This window comes from Protomyctophum parallelum (assembly GCF_964188405.1).
Source record: "Protomyctophum parallelum genome assembly, chromosome: 20".
In the NCBI taxonomy this organism is placed as follows: domain Eukaryota; kingdom Metazoa; phylum Chordata; class Actinopteri; order Myctophiformes; family Myctophidae; genus Protomyctophum; species Protomyctophum parallelum.
In genome coordinates, this window is record NC_139718.1 from 8211169 (window position 1) to 8234524 (window position 23356).

Consider the following 23356-nt stretch of genomic DNA (forward strand, 5'->3'; position numbering starts at 1 on the left):
TTGTGTTACTTGTAAGTTCTACACACAATTTTCATGTAACATAATAGATTTGAAACCCATCTCTCTGTCCCCGTTTCCTCTCAGATTTTTCTTATAGGCCAACTATCATCTTTACGATGATAGTTGTTTCTTCCTATACGTTTCTCATTTCTAACCAATTTCTATTACGGAGTAAAGAGTAACTAGTAGAAATTTGTGATGAAGGACACATTACATTTCAGTCAGTAAATTTGGACTTAGGGGAACTTTAGTTTTAATGTTACCTCTGAAATGCCTTAAGACCATTCTTGTTCTTGGTCTTGACTCTTGTCCATTGGAATTTGTGTTTTTTTGTGTTTTTCTTTTCCTTTTTTACAGCTTATGTGGAAAATAACTTTATGCATAAGATGAAATAAAACTTTGTCACAACAAATGGCAAATATTATTCAAGGAAACATGCCGGGCATATCACAAGTACTGTAAGTGACAATATTTCAATGGTCATTGTTTGTCTTATTGTGCTAATTTTATTATTTCATCTACAGTATTATACAATATGAGAACGTCTGAGAGGATCAGTGAGTGCATCTCATAGCCGAGTGTTGCTGAATGACTGGATTGCATTAAATTCTTTTAAAGTGTATCTGTTCCCCGGTCGGTTTTAAAAGCATGGGATTGATGTGAGAACCCATGCTTTTATCAACATTTTAAATCTATTGGATAAAGTGTTCAAACTAAAACAAAAAGTGCAGTATAGGGATATTATGGTAAAAATGCCTCAGAAAGTCCAAATGTCCTTTAAGTGGGTTATTGCCTTCAATGTTGATCGAGTTGCTGCAAAAAGGTGTGCTTGTGGACTTCTGGGCCATATACAGGTACGTACATGCACATACTGTAGGCTTTCAGAATGGTAGGAATGAACCATCCATGCATGTTGTTTTTATCTCGTACCTTGCAGATATACTGTAGTTGTGTGATGTAGGTGATATACAATAACAATAAAGAAATAGTTTGTAAGTTTACATACCTACTACATTAAGGAATAAGAGACATGGGTCAAATTGCTTTCAAAAGTAGCATTCCTGTGCAAATTACAAACCCTCTTCTTCAGCTCCCTCTCCGTTCAAAAATAAGCATTCTAAGAATTGGTTTCAGATTCAGTTCAGCACTCCTCAGTTTGGTTGCCATACCCACAGGATTCAGGAATGAGACTGCCATGTAATTATTCATGACTAGAACCCATTCAGGGAGACCAAGTTCAGAAAAGTTCAATATGGTTAAAAGCCATAATGACTGGATCAAATGAGCAAATCCAACAGTTGATATTTGAAAGTTGCTGTCACCATCTAACGATCCTTTGTATGTGGGTGTTCTGTTCACTGATGAATGCTGTCTTGCTAAAGTCTGCCAGAAGACTGAGGTGAGGAGAAGGTCAAAGCTCAACGGTCTCCTCAGCTGAACGTCCACACCTCCATATCCATGACCCGGAAGTCATCGGTTTCAGAGAGGCAGCAGTTATTGAAAGTATAACAGGGGCTACTCCGTCCCAAATATAGTGTCTCGTCTAGCCACAGACCAAAATGGCCACTGAGGAGAAACAGCCAGAGAAAGGGAAATGGAGGGAACACACAGGGATTGAGAAGGTATATTTTATGTTAGTTTAATATTGATTTTGTATACATTACATTCATAATCAAAATACTGAATTTACCATGCAATACAAGGTGTTACATCAGGCTTTGCCAGAAGAATTGATCGAATCGATCAGAAAATGCATTACCTGCCACCACCAACGGCAAAGGAGTCTAGATCTCCCTTGATGAAAAAGGAGTTCTCCCCAGTCCACCGAAAGCACTGCAAATAGGGACAGCAGAGATAGAGTCAATATATATTTTAAGTCCTGTAAATGTACAAGAAAGCTCAGCTTAACCATCTATAATTAATGTAACACTAGACCTTTTTACAATATATGGACGCCTATTTCTAAAAGACATTGGATGAGCAATTAAGTAGTGGGTGTGTAAAGTTGTGATACAACTGATTTTAGGATTTAAAGTGAAACAGTTGATCAAAATACAATGTTTATTGGTTAATTATCTAATCTGCGCAGTGTGCACTCTCAGAAGAGCTAAGCAATGAAGACGGTGTCTTGAACCTTGAAGCGGGGATGCAACATGAAGAGGAAGGTCTCCCCTGTGCCATAGAACGTCTCACTAATTCTCAGGGGATGGGAGAGGAAACTTCCAAACACCTGCAACAGTAAACTGTTTTAATTAAATGAATTTACTTTAAGTGAAAATTAAGACCAGTTAACACAACATTACATTTTTTTGAATTTTTATTTTTTTACCTGATCAAGTGCATCCCTGATAACAATTAGTGCAGGAGACTCAGTGTTGCTGAGTTTTCTGTAGAGGGTCTTGAGGCTGGAACCGTGGCAGGACGTGCTGTATGACAGATGCCAGGTATGGCCTATCGTCCTGGGGGGCAGTTCTGCACATAGCTGGGTGGGTAGAGGACAGAGAATACAAAGGATGCAACTACAGAAAACAAGGTGATTTAAGTAGTTCAGAGAGGTTTATTGTCGGTATCAGACGACGAGTACTATCTCAGTTAAAATGTGCTACATGGAATACTGTATGCTACTCATATGCTGAGTTGGCAGTGCCCTGGATCAAACCCAATACCTTGTGGTCCAAAGGCTCTACCAACTGAGCTACCTGGACGCAAATATTATAGGAGACAACTTCAGCACTGTCTCAGACAAATAGCAAGCAATAGTGTATTCAACGTCCTAATTTACAAGATATTATATTAATTCTGGCAGTGTGCGTGTGTGTGTGTGTGTGTGTGTGTGTGTTTGAAGAATGCAAATTTATTTAGTTGGTGCTGGTGGCAGTTCATTATTAAGTTATTCTATGAGGGATGCCTGTACTGTATGTGTATATCTGCATGTGTTTACAAGTATTACTATTTGGGCAATAGCGATGTCTGTGAGTGCATATGATCCATGATGTACAACAACGATTCTCAGTCAAGAACTCCAACTTTGATATGCATTAGGCAACGGACCCCCATTTGATATGATTATTATCTCTGGGACCCTGATCTATATAGCAAAATCCTCAGTGTTCATTTAACTCTTAGGGTGTACACATTTAACCAAAAAGACCCTCATGGGTCTGGTTCCATGCTGTGTACACTCTCAGAGTTAAAGAACCATAAGGGTCCATTTGGTTCCACAGACCCCCACATTGAGAACCACTGTACTAGTACTATAGTATTTCTGTGACTCACCTCTCTAATAAGTGATGCATCTAAAATGCGGCTCTGAGCAACAATTTCACTCAGTCCCTCAGGGTCTTTGTCAATGACCACTGGTTTGACCACACTCTCCTCCACTGACACCATCTGAAACAGAAACAGAAAGAAACATCGAAAAAACAAGACTTTTACAAGAGCTTGAAAACACATTTTATTTTGCACACTATAGATATTTCAACAACTGGACCATCAGGATTCTACACTCTACAGTACTACATTCTGAAGGTGATGAAATGCTGTGACTGCTTATTTGATATATTTTGTTTCCCAGACAGATACAATCTGTACAACTACCATCCCGTGGACAACTGGCTCCTCCTCTCATCCTCTGCCATGGACTTTTCCATAACTTGCTAAACACTTGATTAACCCATTTTGGGCGGGAACCCCTTTTGCTATTAGCATTATGTTATGCTTTAGCTATTGAAAAATAGCAGATCTACAAGCTCATAGCGCTCCACCGAGTGGCGCGCTACAAGCTTGTAGGTCTGCTATTTTTGAAAAATTTGAACGACTGACTCATTTTTAGTCAGTCTCAACAGGTAGGTTGATCACAGACTCCCTGTTTTAAATGTACTTATATAATCCCTTACATCACACAGCAGGGTTGCTAGATGTGCATACTGCATAACCCTACCTAAAAGACAATGAAAGATTCACTTTTTTCATATACAGCGTATGTCTGAAATTATGGAACACCTTACCTCAAGAAATTAGAGAGGCATTCTCTGTTGAAATCTTTACCCGACACATACTAACAGTACTATTATTTAGTATTGGTTTTTTTAAAGACATATTATACACAAGCTGACATACAGTACTTCTGGTGTTCTCAGACGAGTACTCACTCAGTAAGTTTGTCCTAAATCACAGCAGGAACAGAATTCATGCGCTTACCTCCCACTCGTCCCCTGAACACCAGTGGCTCTGGAAAACCTCTTCCTCCTTGTCTGCCTCTTCCTCTCTGTCTTCAATCACTACAAACTCCTCTTCGTCACCATCACCACCTGCCCCCTCTCCCTCTAGGATACATACGTCTGGCCGACAGTGGGCTAGGTAGGCGTACAGCTCGTCTGAGCTAAAGAGTGAAGGCAACAAACAGTGCATACCGTTACATTTAGAATCAGAATCACAAGATCTGGATTATTTTTTTAAGGAACTCCGCCTCCAGTGCTTTCCCTGATACAGTTACGAATTCTTGGCACAGAGAAATTGTTGAAATAACAAACAAGTCCTATAGTTATGTCAACATGATGAGACATTGGGCAATGCACAAGATGACACTGCCTGGTTATGGCTATGGCAATACTAGCACATTAATGTTCAGTGACGTCTGCTCATGACGTCAATCGTTCAAAAATATGTTTTTATTGAGTTATCCGATTCCTACAGTTCACGTTTTTAAGATACAACAGGTCTATGGGTAGAGGACTCAACACTATGCTGATGGATTGGATTCAGTCAAAAGTAAATTTGTATCGGATAAACCTTAACATACAAAATCTTAGCTGTGAGCAATAGTGACTGTTATACAGTGATTTAAAAAAGTGCAGTTATGAACAGGAGTGTTACAGGACTGCACATCCAAAACAAAGCACCAAGTAAAACCAAATTCACTTTAACCCTGAATCTGGATATTGTTCTACTGACAAGAAAATAATAAAATAAAACTTGTGCACCTACCACTTAACAAATCAGTAATATAATACAGATAAACATACAGTTCCCCCATTAATGTAGGTTACTTATAATAGCTCTTAACCCATTCTGACCGGGCACCCATTTTGGTGTTAGCATCATGTTATGCTTTAGCTATTGAAAAATAGCAGATCTACAAGCTCATAGCGCGCCACCGAGTGGCGCGCTACGAGCTTGTAGGTCTGCTATTTTTGAAAAATCGAAGAACGACTGACATTTTTAGAATCTGATCTCAGGTCAGAATGGGTTAATCAGACCAGTGTGTGTCCAGTGGAAACCTCGTATGAATCTGATCTCAGGTCAGAATGGGTTAAAAAACCAAATGCTACACAGTCTGAATCAACAGAATGTTTTGCTGTTACTGTACCTTTCTTTTGAGACGGCTAACCAGGAGTCCCTTCTGGGTAGGGTTTTGGCTGTTCCTAACCGAAGGCCTGCAATAGTTTTCTTCTTCCCTGCAGCCTGGTGGACCCGCATCCGGATAAACATCAGATCCCCAGGACAACATGAAGGTAGTCTTTGGGGCACTGAAAGACAAAGATTAAAGGTTAACCCATTCTGACCTGAGATCAGATTCATACGAAGGTTTCCGCCGGACACACACTGGTCTGATGAACCCATTCTGACCTGAGATCAGATTCTAAAAAATGTCAGTCGTTCTTCGATTTTTCAAAAATAGCAGACCTACAAGCTCGTATCGCGCCACTCGGTGGCGCGATATGAGCTTGTAGATCTGCTATTTTTAAATAGCTAAAGCATAACATGATGCCGACACCAAAATGGGTGCCCGTTCAGAATGGGTTAAATGTCCCAGAAACAGAAACAGAAATGCTGTATTTACAAATGGAAAATAGGTCAAAGCAACTAGCTGCCGTCAACCTCAGATGTGATGTAAGTGTGACCAAATAATACCGAAAAGGTCTCTTTGTATTTTAAATTTGTGTTGAGTACCCTTTCAGAGAATCAAAATTTCTGTGTAGGAGTTGGAGAGCTATCTTTATACATATGTGTGTATAGCAGTACTGCTGGAATTAAAAAAAGAGGGGGGTTTTGATTTATTGTCAAACTAAAAGCCTTCTGATAGAATTCAAATATCTTATATAAATACCAGTATTGATTTAGCCTCAGGCATGAACACAGCAAGTGGTCATGGTATGCAGGAGAAACTATTGCATAACATGCATCGCTATGTTGGAGTAAAACTTGTAGCATACACTGTGGACTGAGGATTTTGCATCACATACAGTAAGTCCCTGCATCACACATATATAGGTGGCAATTTATTTGGAATGGAATTACAGACAAAACTGTTCAGTATAGATTTGACAATAATTATTCCCACCTGCAGTCTGATCTTTCACATAGGAACCCTTCTCTCTTTTGTCGGTGTGCAACAGCTCCATTTTGACTTTACTGCCCACATCTTGGCCTCCACAGCAGAAGGAGGCACTGCTGAGAACAGCCACCCCCAGTGTTCCTGCAGACTGTGCTCCTTCGTCCTCCGGTGGGCCGCCGCCCAGCTGGCTCTCGGTCTCGGCCATATCTCTGGTCTCAGCTGTCCCCTCCTCAGAAACCTCTCTGCTCAGACTCGGAGCCGGGGTGGACTGCTCTTTTGACACCAGGGCTGGGACTGCCTCTGCTTCATGGTTCGAAGTGCTACCCTGGAGGCACTCGGCTTTGGACTTCTGGACACTTTTTGGTCCTTTCCACCTGGAAATAGAGAAAAATGCACGTGACTTACAATGTCAGTCTTATCATGGTCTACCGAAACTACAATATTTACGCTAGGCCATAGGCCTACATCCCCATTGACAGAGACAATTCTCATTTCTGTGTATTTTGGCTGTTCATGGTTTTCCTACAATTATCATAATGCATTTTGCAGGTAAGCAACATCATAGCACACCTACAGTAATTGTCTGCTGTCAGGAAGAAACCACCTCCCATGTTTCAGGAAATTTAAAATATAACATTTTCAGGAAGTTAAGAAAAACATATATTTTGAAAACAAAGCAATACTGCCTCATCAAAGTTGGTGGTCAATTACTTGCATGAGAGGGAGAGGTGGTGGAGTTAGTTGCGTTAGTAGTTCAATATTTCCGAAACAACACACAGACTTAAAGGGTGTTCAACAGCACTGATTTATGCAAATCAATCAAAAACAAAATTTGTTAGTTAGGCGGTTTACTCCCGACAGCAACGATATGGTCCATGGCTATTATTACATCAACCACCACTGAGGTGTAGTGGCTATAAAACATCCCAGGTGGCATCACTTTGTTGTGTGTGTGTGTGTGTGTGTGTGTGTGTGTGTGTGTGTGTGTGTGTGTGTGTGTGTGCGTGTGCGTGTGCGTGTGCGTGTGCGTGTGCGTGTGCGTGCGTGCGTGTACTGTACGCGTGTACGTATGCATGAATATTTCAAACCGCAATTCCATGCTAACCTGAGCTGGGAAGGGTTGAAGTGAACATGTGTTATATCTGAAAAGAAGGTGACAGATGCCAGACAGTCGATTGAACATGACAGGAGGTACTCCTCACATCCATGCTCCATAACCAGAGGATGTGTCTTACACGGATCAAAGAAAATCTTATTGGACGTCACCAGCAAGACACCAGAGACCACACCCTGAGAGAGAGAGAGAGAGAGAGAGAGAGAGGATGACAGAATGTTATAGCCTGTTAGCCTGCAAATGAAAACTACTACAATACCACACATTTAGTTTGAGTTTCATTCTTACTTTATAAGACAACAATCCATGAAGGTTTCTATTCCCCCATTAAAAAATTAGTTACTTAACCCATTTTGGGGCGGGAACCCCTTTTGGTGTTAGCATTATGTTATGCTTTAGCTATTGAAAAATATCAGATCTACCGCGCTATGAACTTGTTGGTCTGCTATTTTTGAAAAATCCAAGAACCACTGACATAGAAACATAGCTTTTTCAGAAAACTGTCAGGATTTAGAAGACATTTATAGAATCGTTAACTTGGGTTAACTTAGTTGGTCTTCAAACTCACCTTGCGGTCAGTGATGTAGCGACAGAACAGTTTGAGGTACGGCATGACCGTTGGTCCCTCCCCTTCGGTGCACTCTGGTGGAAGAGCCAATAGGCACGTATGTCCATCAGGCATTGGTACTGCCTCCACATCCTGTCAGAAACAAAATAAATGTGTATTATTGTAGCATATTTATGTAAAAAGTGCTTGGTTTCACATAGAACCGAAAGTGATCATTTGATTGATATTATGCATACAGTATAGCAATGCTACTGCAGGCAAATGTCTGATTTTGCTTTAGTTCATCAGCTATTAGTAATCCTGAAACTGTAAGCCTAGAAAGGCACAGAGCAGTTGCAAAGTAATACAGTTTACTTTTTTTTTTTTAAACCAAAACATTTACAAATGCATGAATCATAATAGATGTCGTAATAGCTGTTTTTGCTTTTCCATCCCTAAAATGTTTATATCAGCCTGTTCCACACAGTAGATTGACTGGATTACCAGCCTCGGACCTCCAGGCCGGCCCAGGCTGGATGGTGTTTTTTAATTCAATCATTCTTCTAATATTGCTCTGCTCGTACAGTATACAGATTTCTAGTCAATAATAGTCTTGAACCCTAGTGTCAGTATATTCTGGGCAATAACATAATAGGTGAACATGTAGTAAGAAATAGGCAAACATTTGGCGAAAATAGCAGATTTACAAGCCCAAAACGTGTCAAAGCATTGTGGGCTTGCAGATCTAGTTAAGAGATGTTGGTGTAGATGGAAAAAGGAGGGGGCCGCGTATAGACCCATAGCCATGGGTACTTGTGCACTATAGTGCTTAAATGGTTAACAAGCTTGATGCATGTTTAAGTGTTTTCCCTACAGAAACACTATACAGTACAATCTATTGTAATGCTGACTGTGACATTTTTAAAAGCAAATAGAAGCACCATGACAATTCAATCAATGAAAGCCATTAACCACTCAAGAGTAGTTTTTTCCACACCTACATTGATCCTAAATGTATTGAGAAATGCCACTTTGTTTTGTTCAGCTACATGGGCTTATATTGAAGGCCAACCTAAAATAGGTAGCCTAACACAACATATCAAAATGTTAAATATTAACTGTAACATATTTCAAACAAGGCAACCTAGAGGTTTTATGTTATACCAAAAATAAAAACTAGTATGGGAAGCCGATCTTTTATTTTTAGGGCAGTTAAATTATGGAACTCATCATTATAGCTGGGATTGCTTTTATTGATTCACTATTATGTTGTGATGTTGTTAAGCTTTGTTTTTTAGTTCTAGTTTCTGTGTTGGTATGCTATGCGGTCAGGTTTTCAGCTGGCTCAGGGAAGAGGACGACCCTGCCATGCATAGTCCACCATAGATAGGTGAATGAACTGTATCTGTCTGTGGGCAGGCATATGCTGTGCCTGTGTGTGTGTGAGTGTGTGCGGCTGTATGAGTTGAGGATTAGAGGTATAGGTATCTATTTTTGTTACGCTGTAATATTTAACTCACTGTTGTCGTTTAGCATCAGTGCAATTTGAAATGTATTTTTTGAAATGCAATGTACTATTTTGTAATGTAATATAATGTATTTTGTAATGTTTTAATTTATTTCTGGACTCTTGGAAGATTAGCCGAAAGGCTAAAAGAGATCCAAATAAAAATAAAAATAAATCAAGAGGTGACAGACATTACAATAGTTTCTATTTTTAACTTGAGTAATTTATACATAATAATAATTACTCTCCATTTCTTTGGGGCAATCTTTGTCAATGTACATTTGCACATAGATGAAATGTGTCTGCATTTACTCATGCTAACTATTAGGAGCAGTGGACCCCTAATCCAGTGCCCGAGGACCAGTTAAGTTTCTTGCTCAGGGAAACGTCAACAATGGGCAGAACAAAGGGCAAACAGGGGACCTTCTAATTCCCAAAGGGCAAACAGGGGACCTTCTAATTTCCAAAGGGCAAACAGGGGACCTTCTAATTCCCAAAGGGCAAACAGGGGACCTTCTAATTCCCAAAGGGCAAACAGGGGACCTTCTAATTCCCAGACAGCCTCTTTACTCTTTCAGTTACTATGGCCACCTAATATTCCATTCAGTATAGCCCCGTCCCCCCAAAAAGGGGGAAGTTTGCTACTACTTAAACTTTACAGTTTCTATTGAGATGCAGAACTGCCTGATTCATTCCAATCTAAGGCAAGGCAAGGCATATTTGTCACACAAAAGGTCATTACATAAGTCAAAGACAGGCCACAGACAACTGCACCATTCACCACCACCCAAATGCAGTTCGCACTCTCAACCGTGTCCCCCATATCAGAAACCCTAAACTGCGGCAATACTACCTCCAAGGTATACTCAGGCAATGTGTTGACGTTTCTAACTAGGTCAAGACCTGGATTATTTTGCACCAGGAAGAGCAATGAAGTAGCTATAGTGGGATGAACATCATAGCTGATTTATAGCTGACCAATTTGCATTTGCTTATCTTCATTAATTTTCATATGTGACATATGCAGACAAAGGCAGGTATTGACTGTGCATGACTTCACATATACTGATAATGACACCAACGACTAATTGGAAAACATTTGTTTGACATGGCATGAACATGGGGAAAGACCCACACGCACACACACACACACACACACACACACACACACACACACACACACACACACACACACACACACACACATTTTGTAATGGCATGGAGACTGGAGAGCATACACGTTTTTAGCCTGGATTCTAAAGTACTCAAGAGTTGGCACAAGTCTCAGATCCTCTGGAAGCTTGTATCATCTAAAGTATAGTGTGGCATAATAATTAAACGCTGCCTCACTATGTTTTGTTGTAACTCTGGGAACAGTTGACAGACCAGTCCCAGACGATGTGAGATGACTCAAGGATTCACAATATAAAAGCAAACTGCATAGTTCCCTAAACCAAGAGTGATTTAAAATCAATTCGGTCACTCATTGGAAACCAATGCAGACTAAGAATAAACTTATCTTACTTCTCTTCTTTACCAAAGATTGCTTGCAAGAAAACCAAGGTCAATTCTAACTTCAAAATTTCAGTTCATTTTAACAAATCCTTAGCAAAAACTGGAATATACAGTATTACGTGCTGTGAACATTTTTGCTTGTTGTGGGCTGTCCCTTCCCACTGAGCTGACCTTCTATTATTTATTACCATTGCCACTACATAACTTTCTTAAGCGAGAGCTTCTGCGTCTATGTAAATATGTTAGAAAATACTTTGCTTCTTACCAGTAGTTTGTCATATTCCGCATCTGGTGAGGGGGAGTGGGAACAGCCAGGATCAGCTACTACTAACTGTGGTTGTAGCCTCAGTTCAGGATCAGGGTCTGGATTGAGTTCTGATAGAGATGAGCCTTGGCTGGTGAAGCTCTTGTTTTCTTTTGGGACACGTAGTTGCTTAAAAAAGGCAGCCATAACAAGAGAAGAATATAAGTCAATCTCATGACTTAGTAGTAGTTCCTCTTTCCACTGACCTTCCTGCGTGCCTCGTCTGTTTGTTTTTGGTCCTGACACATAGGGGCGGGGGGAGTGCTGCGTGTATAACTTCTTAACCATCTGTCTACTACTGTACATACCGGTAGTTAAAGTGACAGCAGACTTGTCGAGGCAAAGGTCTTGTTTTGCATATATGGAGATCTAAGGGTTTGAGGTGAGATGTAAAGTTGCTAGCAAATATTGATGACATCAGGGATCTCCATATATGGGCTTAATATTGATGACGTCACATCACGTGATGTCACGAGGCATGACCATATATGGGGCGATTTCGTAACTGTCAAATGTAGTTACATTTGCGACCTGTAACTACAGGTCGCAAATGTATTGCGACCACAGACAAGACTATTTCCACATATCATATTTTAAGCATTTTAAGAGAATTTGCAGTGTGCACTCATGTAAAGTGTGTAGTATGTAATTACAAAAGCATCATCATCCTTTAGTCGACCCACGTACCTGCCTGGGGATGAGGGTAGATGATAAGGTGGACACATGTGAAGACGAACTAGGATCTGGGTTCGTTTTGGTCTTAGCTGCTAACGTGCTGCTGTTCTTCAAGTGGGAGCTGATGCTGAACACTGTGTCCGCGGGGAGCGGGAGCCCCTTGGAGGAAAGCACACGTGAATACAACACCAAAGTCCCAACACACCTGTTCTGTTTTAGACAACACACATGAATACAACACCAAAGTCCCAACACACCTGTTCTGTTTTAGACAACACACATGAATACAACACCAAAGTCCCAACACACCTGTTCTGTTTTAGACAACACACATGAATACAACACCAAAGTCCCAACACACCTGTTCTGTTTTAGACAACACACATGAATACAACACCAAAGTCCCAACACACCTGTTCTGTTTTAGACAACACACATGAGTATAAAACCAAACTCCCCAATCTTCCCAAGAAGCATATCATCAATCATCAAATCTTTTGTAAGTTTTCTGTGTTCATATTGGTACAATTTAAAACCCTTCTAAGACCATTTCCTTTAGTAGACTAACCACAGAATTTCTCAGAATTAGAAATATTTACATTAAATAATTACATCTATATATTGATGATACAGACAATGATGAACTACTTCTCTGTAGTTTAAGGAACACACAAAATAAATAGGATCAGTGAAAATAATGTCATTCTTCTTCTTTTTACATTTACAATATTGACAAATCTTTCAAACAAACAAAAACATGTCAATCAAACAAACCTAATACTGTATATATAATCTGACCAAAGAGGAACTTTGCATTATGAGCACCACGGCAGCTTTCAATATCACTGACAGGTTATCAATGAAGACAGGACAATAATCAATGCTCTTCCTGATTCTGTTTTATCAATGCCGAAAACAACAGCATCAATTTTAAGTAATATTAAGCTTAACAATACCTTAGAATACACATTCCACCCGGAGTACTTGTGGTAGAGATTCTGAAATAGACCTGCTTTACCCATGGTGAGGGAACTGCTATGTGGCCACTCAGACTCTGACACACAGTTTTTCCATGAACCTTGGACATTGTTTATCAGACTCGCCACAAATGACCTTATGCACATAAAACATATTGGGTGTATCAGTGTTATGAGGCTGTTTGCTGCGCATGCCTGCAGATTGTTACGTATTCATTGCACGAACACACACACACACACACACACACACGCACACACACACACACACACACACACACACACACACACACTCAATCATCTCAAGTAGCTGCACCTGCTCCTCTCTGGACTCAATAGATTACAGTTTAGACATTTAACAGATGCCCTCATCCAGATGAACACAGCATCGAATGATACCAAGCAAGGTTTTGAGCTCTCTTTACAAGAAGACATTTTTGTTATTTTACTAACCTCTCCGCTTGGTTTGTCATGTTGCTGTCCATTCTCGTACCCTGGCTTCACTGTGACATTATTCTGCTCCGATGAAATTCCTGAGAAGGCAAAGAACAGTGTGTCCTTTTCTCTCTCTAAACTCTCTCTCCAACTTGCTAATATTATATTAATGCTCGTTGTGTCCCCTGCAGTGCATCTACAGTGCTTATCCATTTACCTACAAATGCATAGGACTATTTATTATCCAGTAATAACATAACCCAAAGCCCTCTATATACATTCAGCCAGTTGTCTTTTCACTACTGTCAACAGCGGTACCACATGTCAATCATGATATGCATGAAGCTGTGACAGTCATGTGCTCCGAGTGTCGTCATAGTGGGAATATATGGCGTGAGCATGTGTGTGTTTGTGTGTGTGTGTGTGTGTGTGTGTGTGTGTGTGTGTGTGTGTGTGTGTGTGTGTGTGTGTGCACGCACGTGGGTCTTTCCCCATGTTCATGCCATGTCAAACAAATGTTTTCCAATTAGTCGTTGGTGTCATTATCAGTATATGTGAAGTCATGCACAGTCAATACCTGCCTTTGTCTGCATATGTCACATATGAAAATTTATGAAGATAAGCAAATGCAAATTGGTCAGCTATAAATCAGCTATGATGTTCATCCCACTATAGCTACTTCATTGCTCTTCCTGGTGCAAAATAATCCAGGTCTTGACCTAGTTAGAAACGTCAACACATTGCCTGAGTATACCTTGGAGGTAGTATTGCCGCAGTTTAGGGTTTCTGATATGGGGGACACGGTTGAGAGTGCGACCTGCATTTGGGTGGTGGTGAATGGTGCAGTTGTCTGTGGCATCGTTGACAACTTGAACCTGCTTCTGTGTAGACCTGTGTGGGCCTTTGGTGAACTCTGGTGGCTGTTTGACCCCTGCAGGCAACTTGGAACCCAACCTAAGCAAAAAAGAGCAGGAGCAACTATATGTAATGCATTTGTTCTTGTGTACATGCACAGACAATATCCCTTAATTTCCACTTTCTTGCAATTATTTGCAGATTTGGTAGGCTTATTGTGGGCATATTATAAGAATAATGATAGCTCAATGAGAGCTGAGTTCACACTATGTGAGTTATTTATAAGAGAGTAGGAGTTGCTATAGAGTCGTGACTATATAGCAAAGCAATGATGAAGTTATCGCCTACGTAATGCATTTGTTGGAGGGTCTGGGTCATCGCTGGAAGGACCTGTGGCTGCCGAAAAGTTTTTTTTTTTGGCTTTTTAACACAACACTCGTACTTTCACCATTTCAACGATAAGAGAGCGCGGGAGAGACTTACAGACAGTACTCAAAATATGTAGAGACAAAGAGCTTTTGTTATCACAATAATCCACCTATAACATTGAGCCTGACCTGGTCTTGACATTGCCAAAGTAGCTGGTTCTGTTCTTCTCCCTCTGGAGTTTATGTTCCACAGCACCAAGCACCTCAGGCCTCCTCACAGACTGAGCCATATTGTCTGTGCTAGTCTGAGTCGAGGTGAGCAGCAGTGATGAGGGGCTCAGCTATAGTATCAGCCTTCCACCTCCTCTTGATCTCCATGCCCAACATGCCTCAGCTAAAGCACCTGATAAAACTGAGAGACAGCGTAAAAGCGAGGGGAATTAAAAACACAGATTTGTTTATATGGGAGACAAATTTTCAACCAACAGCTGCCCACATATGCCCAGCTCTTTAAAGTAACATGATTTATTCACTTTCTTAACAAAATAATGTGCCTAAATAGACCTACGTTTTTCCATTTCGTCAAATTGTCAATCCGTGCATATATGCATCACTCTAATAGTATTCAATAAATATAATTTATACAAAAATATGGCCTCCCTTTGTTGAATGAATGAAACTATGTATTACGTTATGTGCAATGCCACTGCTGCTGTTGCAGCAGTAGACAATTCCGGAACCTGTGATCATGCAACAGCCAAAGAAAGATTATGCAACTTTAATACAGTTTTCCGGCAGAGTAAGATCTCTGGCAAGGACTGCAAGGCAGACCTACGTAGCTAGCCTACATCTTTCTCTAGATCGTGCATGTAGACCTATACACTATGACTACACAATATAGGCCTATAGAAGATAATTGTATCAAGTAATTAAGTGCTACGTTCCACCATATCGTGAAATATATAACGTTAGCTTTGATAACATGGAAGGATGACATGCGACGCCTATACCTGCATGTTTACAGAACAGCAGAAAAAATACAGCTATTTCATTCTCAGGGCCATTAAGGCCACTATAAGAGATAAGAGAGCTTCTTCTGATAAGAACAACATTAGACAACATAGATGAAGAAGATTTTGAAACTGACCTCGGTTTGTTTGGGGATGGAGACGTATTGCTGCAACCATAATTAAGAACGCCTCATATTGCAGTGATATCACTGCAGACCACGGTCCGCCGTCAGTGACCAGTTCAGCATCCATGCTCCGCCCATTAATTAAAGGACCAGTGGTGGTGCTGTGGACAGTGATGGATTGTTTGTGGTCATGCAGAATGCTGTGTGACAGTGTGATTACATTTACAGTTGCATCTTAAATAATGTTTTTAATTTCCTTTTATTTTTTGGCTGAAACTAAACAGGCGCTCCGTTATTCGTCCATTCTTGCCCGGCTGGTGGCGCTGTGCACTGTAAGCACACTAGCACAGGCCATTCAGCCACACAAGAAGAAGACCAATACGACCAATCAGACGACACAAAGAAGACCCCCAGTTCCTGGCCTAAAATACGACAACACACATATAGTTGAAAGACGAAGAGGAGAAGGAGGTGTTTGTGTGATATAATTTGCGTGTCCAGATACTGTATCATATATGGTAAGTATATGTGCAAAGTCATATTCCTCACATCTTTTGTGGAAGAAGCACGGAATGGTGTCCAAAAAAACGACATAGTGAGTGACTGTGAAAGGTAGAGGGTCAACGGCAGGTTGACGGTCTCTGATGCTACTGTTGCTTGCTTAGCTAGCTAGGTTATAACCTAAGTGTGGGTAGGGGGGGTCGATGGTGTTTGGTTTAACGAGTGACCCCCTGTTAAAAACTGGCGACTTTCAACCGCGTCTGTCTGTGCCTGGTAGTTGGTGGTGGTTAGCCCTCCAAGCAGAACCCAAATGCTACTGAAGTTTCTGACATTTGTTCGACCCAGTGCATTGGGTCCTGTTCCACGTCGTCCATGCCACCTGATTAAAACATTTACTGGCTCATGTTTACATGTTAAAACGCCTCCCCGCGCTCTTTGACGATATTCTTCAGTATGAGGCTTTCTGAATATGTAAAGTATAAGTACACATACATACCTTTGCGAATATCTCCTGTGGCGCGGAAGCCGTTAAGTATTTTTAATATATGTTTGCCCGATTTGGAAGCTTGGATTCTTCTTTTCCTTCCTTGTTTATTGACACCTCATTGTACCGCCTATCTGGCTAGCTAGTGGCGCTATAGCTATGACACAGCAGATCAGAGGCAGGGACGTAGCCTCACAAGCCAACCGCACACCGGGAGGCGGTACAATAAACGGTAAACAAACAAGAAGAAATAAAGCGACCAAATCGGTCAAACAAAGATTAAAAATACTTAACGGCTTCCGCGCCACAGGAGATATTCGCAGCTGGATGTATAGCTACTTAAAGTTACCGATTTCAGAATAACTCAAGGAAAATAATGGCGTCACATGCCGCGGGTCCTATTTTAGAGAGAATCTCCACATCCGCATTTAGGAATTTCCATACGAAAATACAGTAGTGAGCAGGGACCCAACGTAAAACTCAACAAAATATCAAAAAAGTTTTACGTAGGGTCCCGAAAGGGGCTAGGTGGTGGTATGAGTTGTTTTACTTATACTACGAGTACAGAATAACAACGTGAATGAGTTCGCATCCCGTAAACACACACCAACAACAACACAAGTCACACAACAAGCTGCTTTAAAAACTTGACGGTGTTGGTACGCGAAACGTTTTATCAAACAAAACTCCAATGATGAATTAAATCACACACGTGTGACGTGAGGGACGCTCTTATCATACATCAGCACATTCAGTGCTCAGCCAATCAAACCATATCACATCCATCACACAAAGCTGTGCATAGAAAAACCTTAATAGAGAAAAACAAGCAGAGGCATTTACAAGGTTAAGTGTAATGCTTAATTGGGTTGTCCACTCACAGTTAACAGTCTCTGTATTGAGTTTGTGCTTGAAATGTACTGTAATTCTGCAAACTGATAATAAATATTTCAATCAATCAAAAAAAGGACAGACAGTTGTACAGATCATAGACGGTACAGGCAATGTTGTACCAAATTACATAATATATACAGACTATTATGATATTGGTCTTAGATTGGGGGTCCCAGAGATGATATCTTTATATCAAATGGGTATTATAATTTCTAATGCATCAAACTGGGGGTCCTTGAAATTAGAAAAGTTGTGAATCCTTGCTCTAACCTGTTTTCAAGAGAATATCTACTGTAGAATTACTACAGACTTGCAGTATTTGGCTGAAAGTCACCAGTGACAGGGTCACTTGTAAAACAAAACACTAGTCACTTAACACAATTTATTCTAGTCAATATTTGGTGATGAGAACAAGGCCATACCCATGTAACTTGAGAAAGCCTGGAGAGGCGAAACGTTGTTGTATTTATAGGTTGAAATAAAAAAGACGGGGAGCAGAATTATATCGTGTGCGGACATTCCACTTTTTTCTTCATTCAGTCATTTTTTTGGTCCAGCACCGTATTCTGAAACTGGGGTGTGCATATCGTTTTCCTGCTTTAAACAAGGGTTTTAACATTAACTGCACATTAGCTTGCTTTTGTCTAATGGATAAATGTATTGCTATTGCCTATTGCTCAAAACAGATGTTCTGAGACTTCGCGGTCCCATACTGAAAACATAGCAGAGGGTTGACGTGGTGTTTGTTTAATGAATTGCTCCATCCATCTTCAACCACTTTAAGCACCAGCTTCGGTGGACACAGATTCTTAACCATGGATACAGAAACGGTAAGTTTAAATCTCATTTGATGGCTGATATTTCCGGCCTATAAGCTGACATGGGAATGTAACTACACTAGTAGGCTAACTGTTTTTTTTTTCACTCACCTGTTTAGGAAGTGATACCCATATGGCAAAACAAGCCTCATGGATCCACCCGTAGTGTGGTGAGGAGAATAGGTTCCACTCTTCCCCTTAAACCTCCACAACGGGCATGCTTTCAGGTATGTTGTACAGGCTATGGTGAATCACTTGTATAAAGACAATAATCTCCTATTTCTGCCATGACAATTACAAATGTACAAACTTTGATCTCTATTGTCGTCCCTCAATATCTGGATATTAGGAACTACCAGGCCTGCCCCCCTTGCGGCCTATGGATGGCCCCATGGTTCCTACCCTGGCAGACATAGCTTGGATTGCCGCAGATGAAGAGGAAACGTATGCCAGAGTACGGTAAGTTATAGTCTAGACCCAGTCTAGCCCCAAATGATACGGTGGGGATTATTGGGCGTGATTCCAATATCACCTTTAAATTATGTTATTCCATGGTTTCAATGGTTTCCATATTTTGCTTTGGCTTCCAGAAGTGACTCGCGTCCCTTTAGACATGAATGGAGACCCACACCACTCCTGGTACTCCATAGGAACTCATCTGTACCCAACTTCCGCCGTGAGGGAAAGAAGGTGGAGGGGCTAAGGAAGCCTGGTGTGACCGCAATGAACCGCACTACAGCTCTTCAGGATGAGTTGAGCAGACTACGTTCACAGATTGCCAAGATCGTCGCAACTGAATCCGGTAAGACGCCAGGTCTTTGGCACATGAGTTATGATGATGTAGACATGTCATGATGTAGTAGTACTAGTGAGTCCATAGTGAGTTATGATGATGTAGACATGTCATGATGTAGTAGTACTAGTGAGTTATGATGATGTAGACATGTCATGATGTAGTAGTACTAGAGTTATGATGATGTAGACATGTCATGATGTAGTAGTACTAGTGAGTTATGATGATGTAGACATGTCATGATGTAGTAGTACTAGTGAGTTATGATGATGTAGACATGTCATGATGTAGTAGTACTAGTGAGTTATGATGATGTAGACATGTCATGATGTAGTAGTACTAGTGAGTTATGATGATGTAGACATGTCATGATGTAGTAGTACTAGTGAGTCCTGAGGGGAGAGTCTGGCATAATCGCCTGTGTGGCTGTTTAGCCGTGGGGCGGGAGAGTAACGTTGACGGACAACCCCTTCAGCCAATCGGCGTATATCAAAAAAGTGGCGTCATCTAAACACGTTCCGTTCCTACTTCCTCATTCCTCCTGTCCCACAGTAGTACATACTCTCTCTATGCATTGCACACAGCAGCAGCGAAATCTTCTTGCCACACTAGCGGTCTCCGTTTATTTCGAAGTCTAATTTGTTATGGCTGAATCGAATGTAAACGATGTTTGCCGTCTCTGCAAAGATAATTGTCGGAAATTATAACGTCACTGCTAGCTACTAGCTCCGCCATGTATGTTTGTGGTGAATGAAATGAGTCGAGGAGTGCACACGTCATCAACTGCCCTGAGCTCAGTCGCGGATTGGCTCGTACCAAAGCTGATACAATGCTAAGGACTTTGTATTCCCATTTAGCCAGACTTACCCAGGCTAAGTGAGTCCAGGAGAGTTACCACCTTTCCCATGCCCTTATCTCAGACATCTGAAATGCTATGTGGTCTCAGTTAGATAACGGTCTCACCATTCATGATCCAATTCAAGTCTTTGTGAATTCATAGCAAATTCTCTCCCCACTCTGCTCTTCCCGTTGGTTCAGACTCCTCCAACCCGGTGACCCCTGACCTTCTTTCACCCGATGACACCAGCATGAGCTTTTCCCTGGCTCCTTTCGAAACGGCACCCTACCAACCGGCAGCCAGCGCCTCCTTCGTCATCAGTGATGTCACAGAGGAGGACGAGGAGGAGGAAGACGAGGAAGACGTCGTCTCTGTGGTGTCGGAGCTGGTCCACGATACCCTACCTCCTGTCTCGATGACGGCCTCTGCGACCTTTGACCTGGATAGACCCAGCATGGACTTCCGGGAGGCGGAGGAGGACACTGTGTCGCTTTCCAAGTCCACCAGTTTTGCCGATGTCATGGATATCCTAAAAGATATGAACCGCATGAAAATGAGCAAGGACAGGTAAGAGATGCCAGTTCAAGTGTCTCATAATTTAGATAATTTGTTTATGACTGACAATGTCCTGAGCGGTGCCCATTTGGTCCAACTATTAATATCATATAGAACATGTTACATAAAAACTGTGTTCTATATTGATGAGTTTCCTTGAGCAGCATTTGAAGGCTTCTGAATAAATGTTATCACCATCAATCAGTCCTTGGATAACAACCTGTTTTGTCTGGTATATGTCAATACAGGTACAACTACAACAGGGGCTGTACCTCCTTGAGAGAGGAGGACTCTGCCTCTCTGATTTCAGAGGCCCTGCGGAAAAAGTTTACCCTGAAGGAAGAAGACATGAAACGGAAGTAGCTCATTTTTCCGCCTCTCAGTGCTACAGCATGTAAGTCGGAACAGGACAATAGCTTTGAGACGATGCTTGAAAAGTTACCTCAACAAGCTGTTTATTCAAGGGTTATTGTTTAGGGTCATTTGTTTTAAAGATTTGCAAGTGTTCTATATATATATTAAAAGAAATATGAGTTTCCGCTCATTCTATGAAATATCTCTGCTTGTTACAAGGCCTTTGCCTATGGAAATATGTACCCAAGAAGACCCATCTTGGCCTCACAGACCAATGGCAATATGAGGAAACCTAACAAAGTATAAAACAAATGCACTGTCCTGGTGCAATGGAAACGGAAATTACCTACTCTTGATCCAGTTAACAGTCAGTTTATCAACACATACCCAATTCAATATCCCTGAAATATACCTTATCACAGTGGTACAGGAAGATATTCATTTCTAAGTTACTTCATTCCCATAAGAAGGATTGATTTAACTTCTGCCAATAACTTGCCCTTTGTGCAGGCTATATTCTCTAAAGAGCATAGAAATTGTACTTCTATTGCAAGAGGCAAGTTGTATAGTGCGATTCTTTTCATACAAATATAAACTTTCTATAGAAGAGACGCAAGTAAACCTTTTTTTTTAATTGATGTAAAAAGTCCTCCAACATACTTGAAAATATTTTATGTACAAGAAGAAAGATCTAGCCAACAAACGGTGATGACTTTTAGCTTATTACAACTTTGGAGCCCGTTAATGTCTTTCATTGAAATTTGTTTGTTTCATTGAGTTTGTTAATAGTCCATTAACGGCATCATATCTGTTGCTCACTTCTCCCTGTTCATAAACCACTCCACCACACCCATAAATCCGCTAATTTAATTCCTGTCTTTGGTTTTCCTTTAACCTTTCATTTAAGAGAAGCCACTGGCTAGCATGACAGTTTATCACAACTCGGAAGCCTAGACATGTGTGTGACATGGTTTGAGCTGGAGTGACTTGTGTGATGCATTAAAAGAAGCAAGACTTTGCTGAATGACTGTTCTACGGTTGTGTGACAGAAATACAGTATGTATCTACTGCGTGTGTTCGTGTTGTCTGTTGAAGACTACACCAGAAACAAGCTTGTACATTTTTCTTTATTAATACAGTGACTTCCCTGTGTCTTAGAAAGGGTGTCTCTCCGAAATTGCTAAAATCTACTATTACCATGTCACTGGATTTCCTGTGACATACAGACTCCTAAACTCTGCATGTGTGCTTTAATATTCTGTATTCAGGGTTATGTCAAAGCGACTATGATGCCTGTGTGAAAACGATTTTTCCTGTTGACGCCTTACTGCAACCTGCCTGATTTTATTCTCCATTGTTCAGTTCAAAAGCTATTTTTAATCGGCCCACCCCCCACAATTTTCACCCACATTAATTTTTTTCCAGAATATGCCCCTATTGCTGAAGAGTGTTCATGGCACAATGACTTTTATGCCCCAATAGCTTTAGTTTGCTTGTCGTTTGTAGCTCCAACCATATCAAGTTAGAATGATTTGATATGACCGACTCCTTTTTGAATTACTATATGTGTAATTGCGCATGGAACATGAGTGAGTGACTCTTTTAATGTAGTTTTGCAGTGTGAGACAATAATATGCCCATCTGTTGGGATTAATAATACCCTTTGGCCTTCTCAGTAACATTCTTGTACTGTAGATGGAGTTGATAAAAGATTCGATAATCGTATTTCTGAGCACTTTGTTATTGTGATGATGTTAGACATGGTTCACTCAGCTGTATGCGGTCTTTTACTTGAGCTGTTGAACCTATAAACCGTGTGAAAGGGAGCGAGAAAACCGTCTGCCAGTGCTACCTTATAATTCACAAATGTAACCTTTTTTCTTTTTTTTCCTTTTTTCTTCCCTTTATACTTAATTGTTAGTGAGGATTACCACCACCATGTGTATGTTTGTTTCCTGCTGTAATGTGGATGTCTTGTTTGTCTTTTGAAATGTAAATAAATATGGGCTGGTATTTTGAAATTATGACTAATTACTTGGGATATGCTATACTTAAAAGAAGAACGAAGCAGCCTAAGTTGCAGTTGCACTGAATCACCAAGAGGTGGCAATGTAGAGACACCAAATAAAATAGTAATTTCCAAATAATTTAACTTTTTAACTTTGTAAGCCTTGTTCTTTTAATTATTATGCACACTATATTATAAACACACTAGGGTGTGTTAGTTGTATGTATTTCAGTATATCTGATGCATCGAAATATGATGAACAAGCAGTATTAAAGAAAGGGAAATTAGTCATTGTATTCCTTTAAAAAAATATATGTAACTTTTGATGCTATTAAAATGTTAGTT

The 23356-nt window shown here is 40.6% G+C and overlaps 2 protein-coding genes across 4 annotated transcripts; one reads left to right on the plus strand and one right to left on the minus strand.

The window, feature by feature from the left end:
* Positions 1 to 398: 398 nt before the first annotated feature.
* Positions 399 to 15888, minus strand: LOC310877998 (nuclear receptor coactivator 7). 2 transcript variants are annotated; one of them, XM_083792038.1, is made up of 16 exons: positions 15779 to 15888; positions 14821 to 15043; positions 14163 to 14362; positions 13427 to 13506; positions 12012 to 12158; positions 11286 to 11453; positions 8020 to 8151; positions 7443 to 7627; positions 6344 to 6711; positions 5369 to 5528; positions 4201 to 4381; positions 3277 to 3390; positions 2330 to 2482; positions 2135 to 2230; positions 1760 to 1833; positions 399 to 1566 (listed from the first exon to the last, which is right to left on the minus strand). In XM_083792038.1, the coding sequence occupies exons 2-16, from the start codon at positions 14919 to 14921 to the stop codon at positions 1431 to 1433; spliced, it is 2295 nt and encodes a 764-aa protein (XP_083648164.1). In that variant the 5' UTR covers positions 14922 to 15043; positions 15779 to 15888; the 3' UTR covers positions 399 to 1430. The 2 variants fall into 2 exon arrangements, 1 of the variants encoding a protein (XP_083648164.1); XR_014570847.1 differs by lacking the exon at positions 399 to 1566 and having other exon boundaries at positions 2135 to 2243.
* Positions 15889 to 16152: 264 nt separating this feature from the next.
* On the plus strand, positions 16153 to 23024 carry mtfr1l (mitochondrial fission regulator 1-like). Of its 2 annotated transcripts, none has more exons than XM_083792057.1 (7): positions 16153 to 16284; positions 18332 to 18475; positions 18583 to 18690; positions 18813 to 18922; positions 19054 to 19265; positions 20295 to 20661; positions 20898 to 23024. In XM_083792057.1, exons 2-7 carry the CDS (start codon positions 18461 to 18463, stop codon positions 21010 to 21012), a joined length of 927 nt encoding a protein of 308 aa, XP_083648183.1. In that variant the 5' UTR covers positions 16153 to 16284; positions 18332 to 18460; the 3' UTR covers positions 21013 to 23024. The 2 variants fall into 2 exon arrangements, with proteins under 2 accessions (XP_083648183.1, XP_083648184.1); XM_083792058.1 differs by having other exon boundaries at positions 16195 to 16284; positions 18430 to 18475.
* The last annotated feature ends 332 nt before the right edge of the window (positions 23025 to 23356 follow it).

Bases quoted from the DNA above. Each gene is read 5' to 3' on its own strand.
- LOC310877998 (XM_083792038.1), bottom strand. From the start codon at position 14,921: ATGGCTCAGTCTGTGAGGAGGCCTGAGGTGCTTGGTGCTGTGGAACAT. The intron at 6,712-7,442 runs GTTAGCATGGAA...CTCTATTTCCAG, and splicing joins TTCAACCCTTCCCAGCTCAG to GTGGAAAGGACCAAAAAGTG. The intron at 5,529-6,343 runs GTGGGAATAATT...TTTGTCTTTCAG, and splicing joins TGTGAAAGATCAGACTGCAG to TGCCCCAAAGACTACCTTCA.
- mtfr1l (XM_083792057.1), top strand. The intron at 18,691-18,812 runs GTATGTTGTACA...TCTGGATATTAG, and splicing joins CACAACGGGCATGCTTTCAG to GAACTACCAGGCCTGCCCCC. The intron at 19,266-20,294 runs GTAAGACGCCAG...CCGTTGGTTCAG, and splicing joins GATCGTCGCAACTGAATCCG to ACTCCTCCAACCCGGTGACC.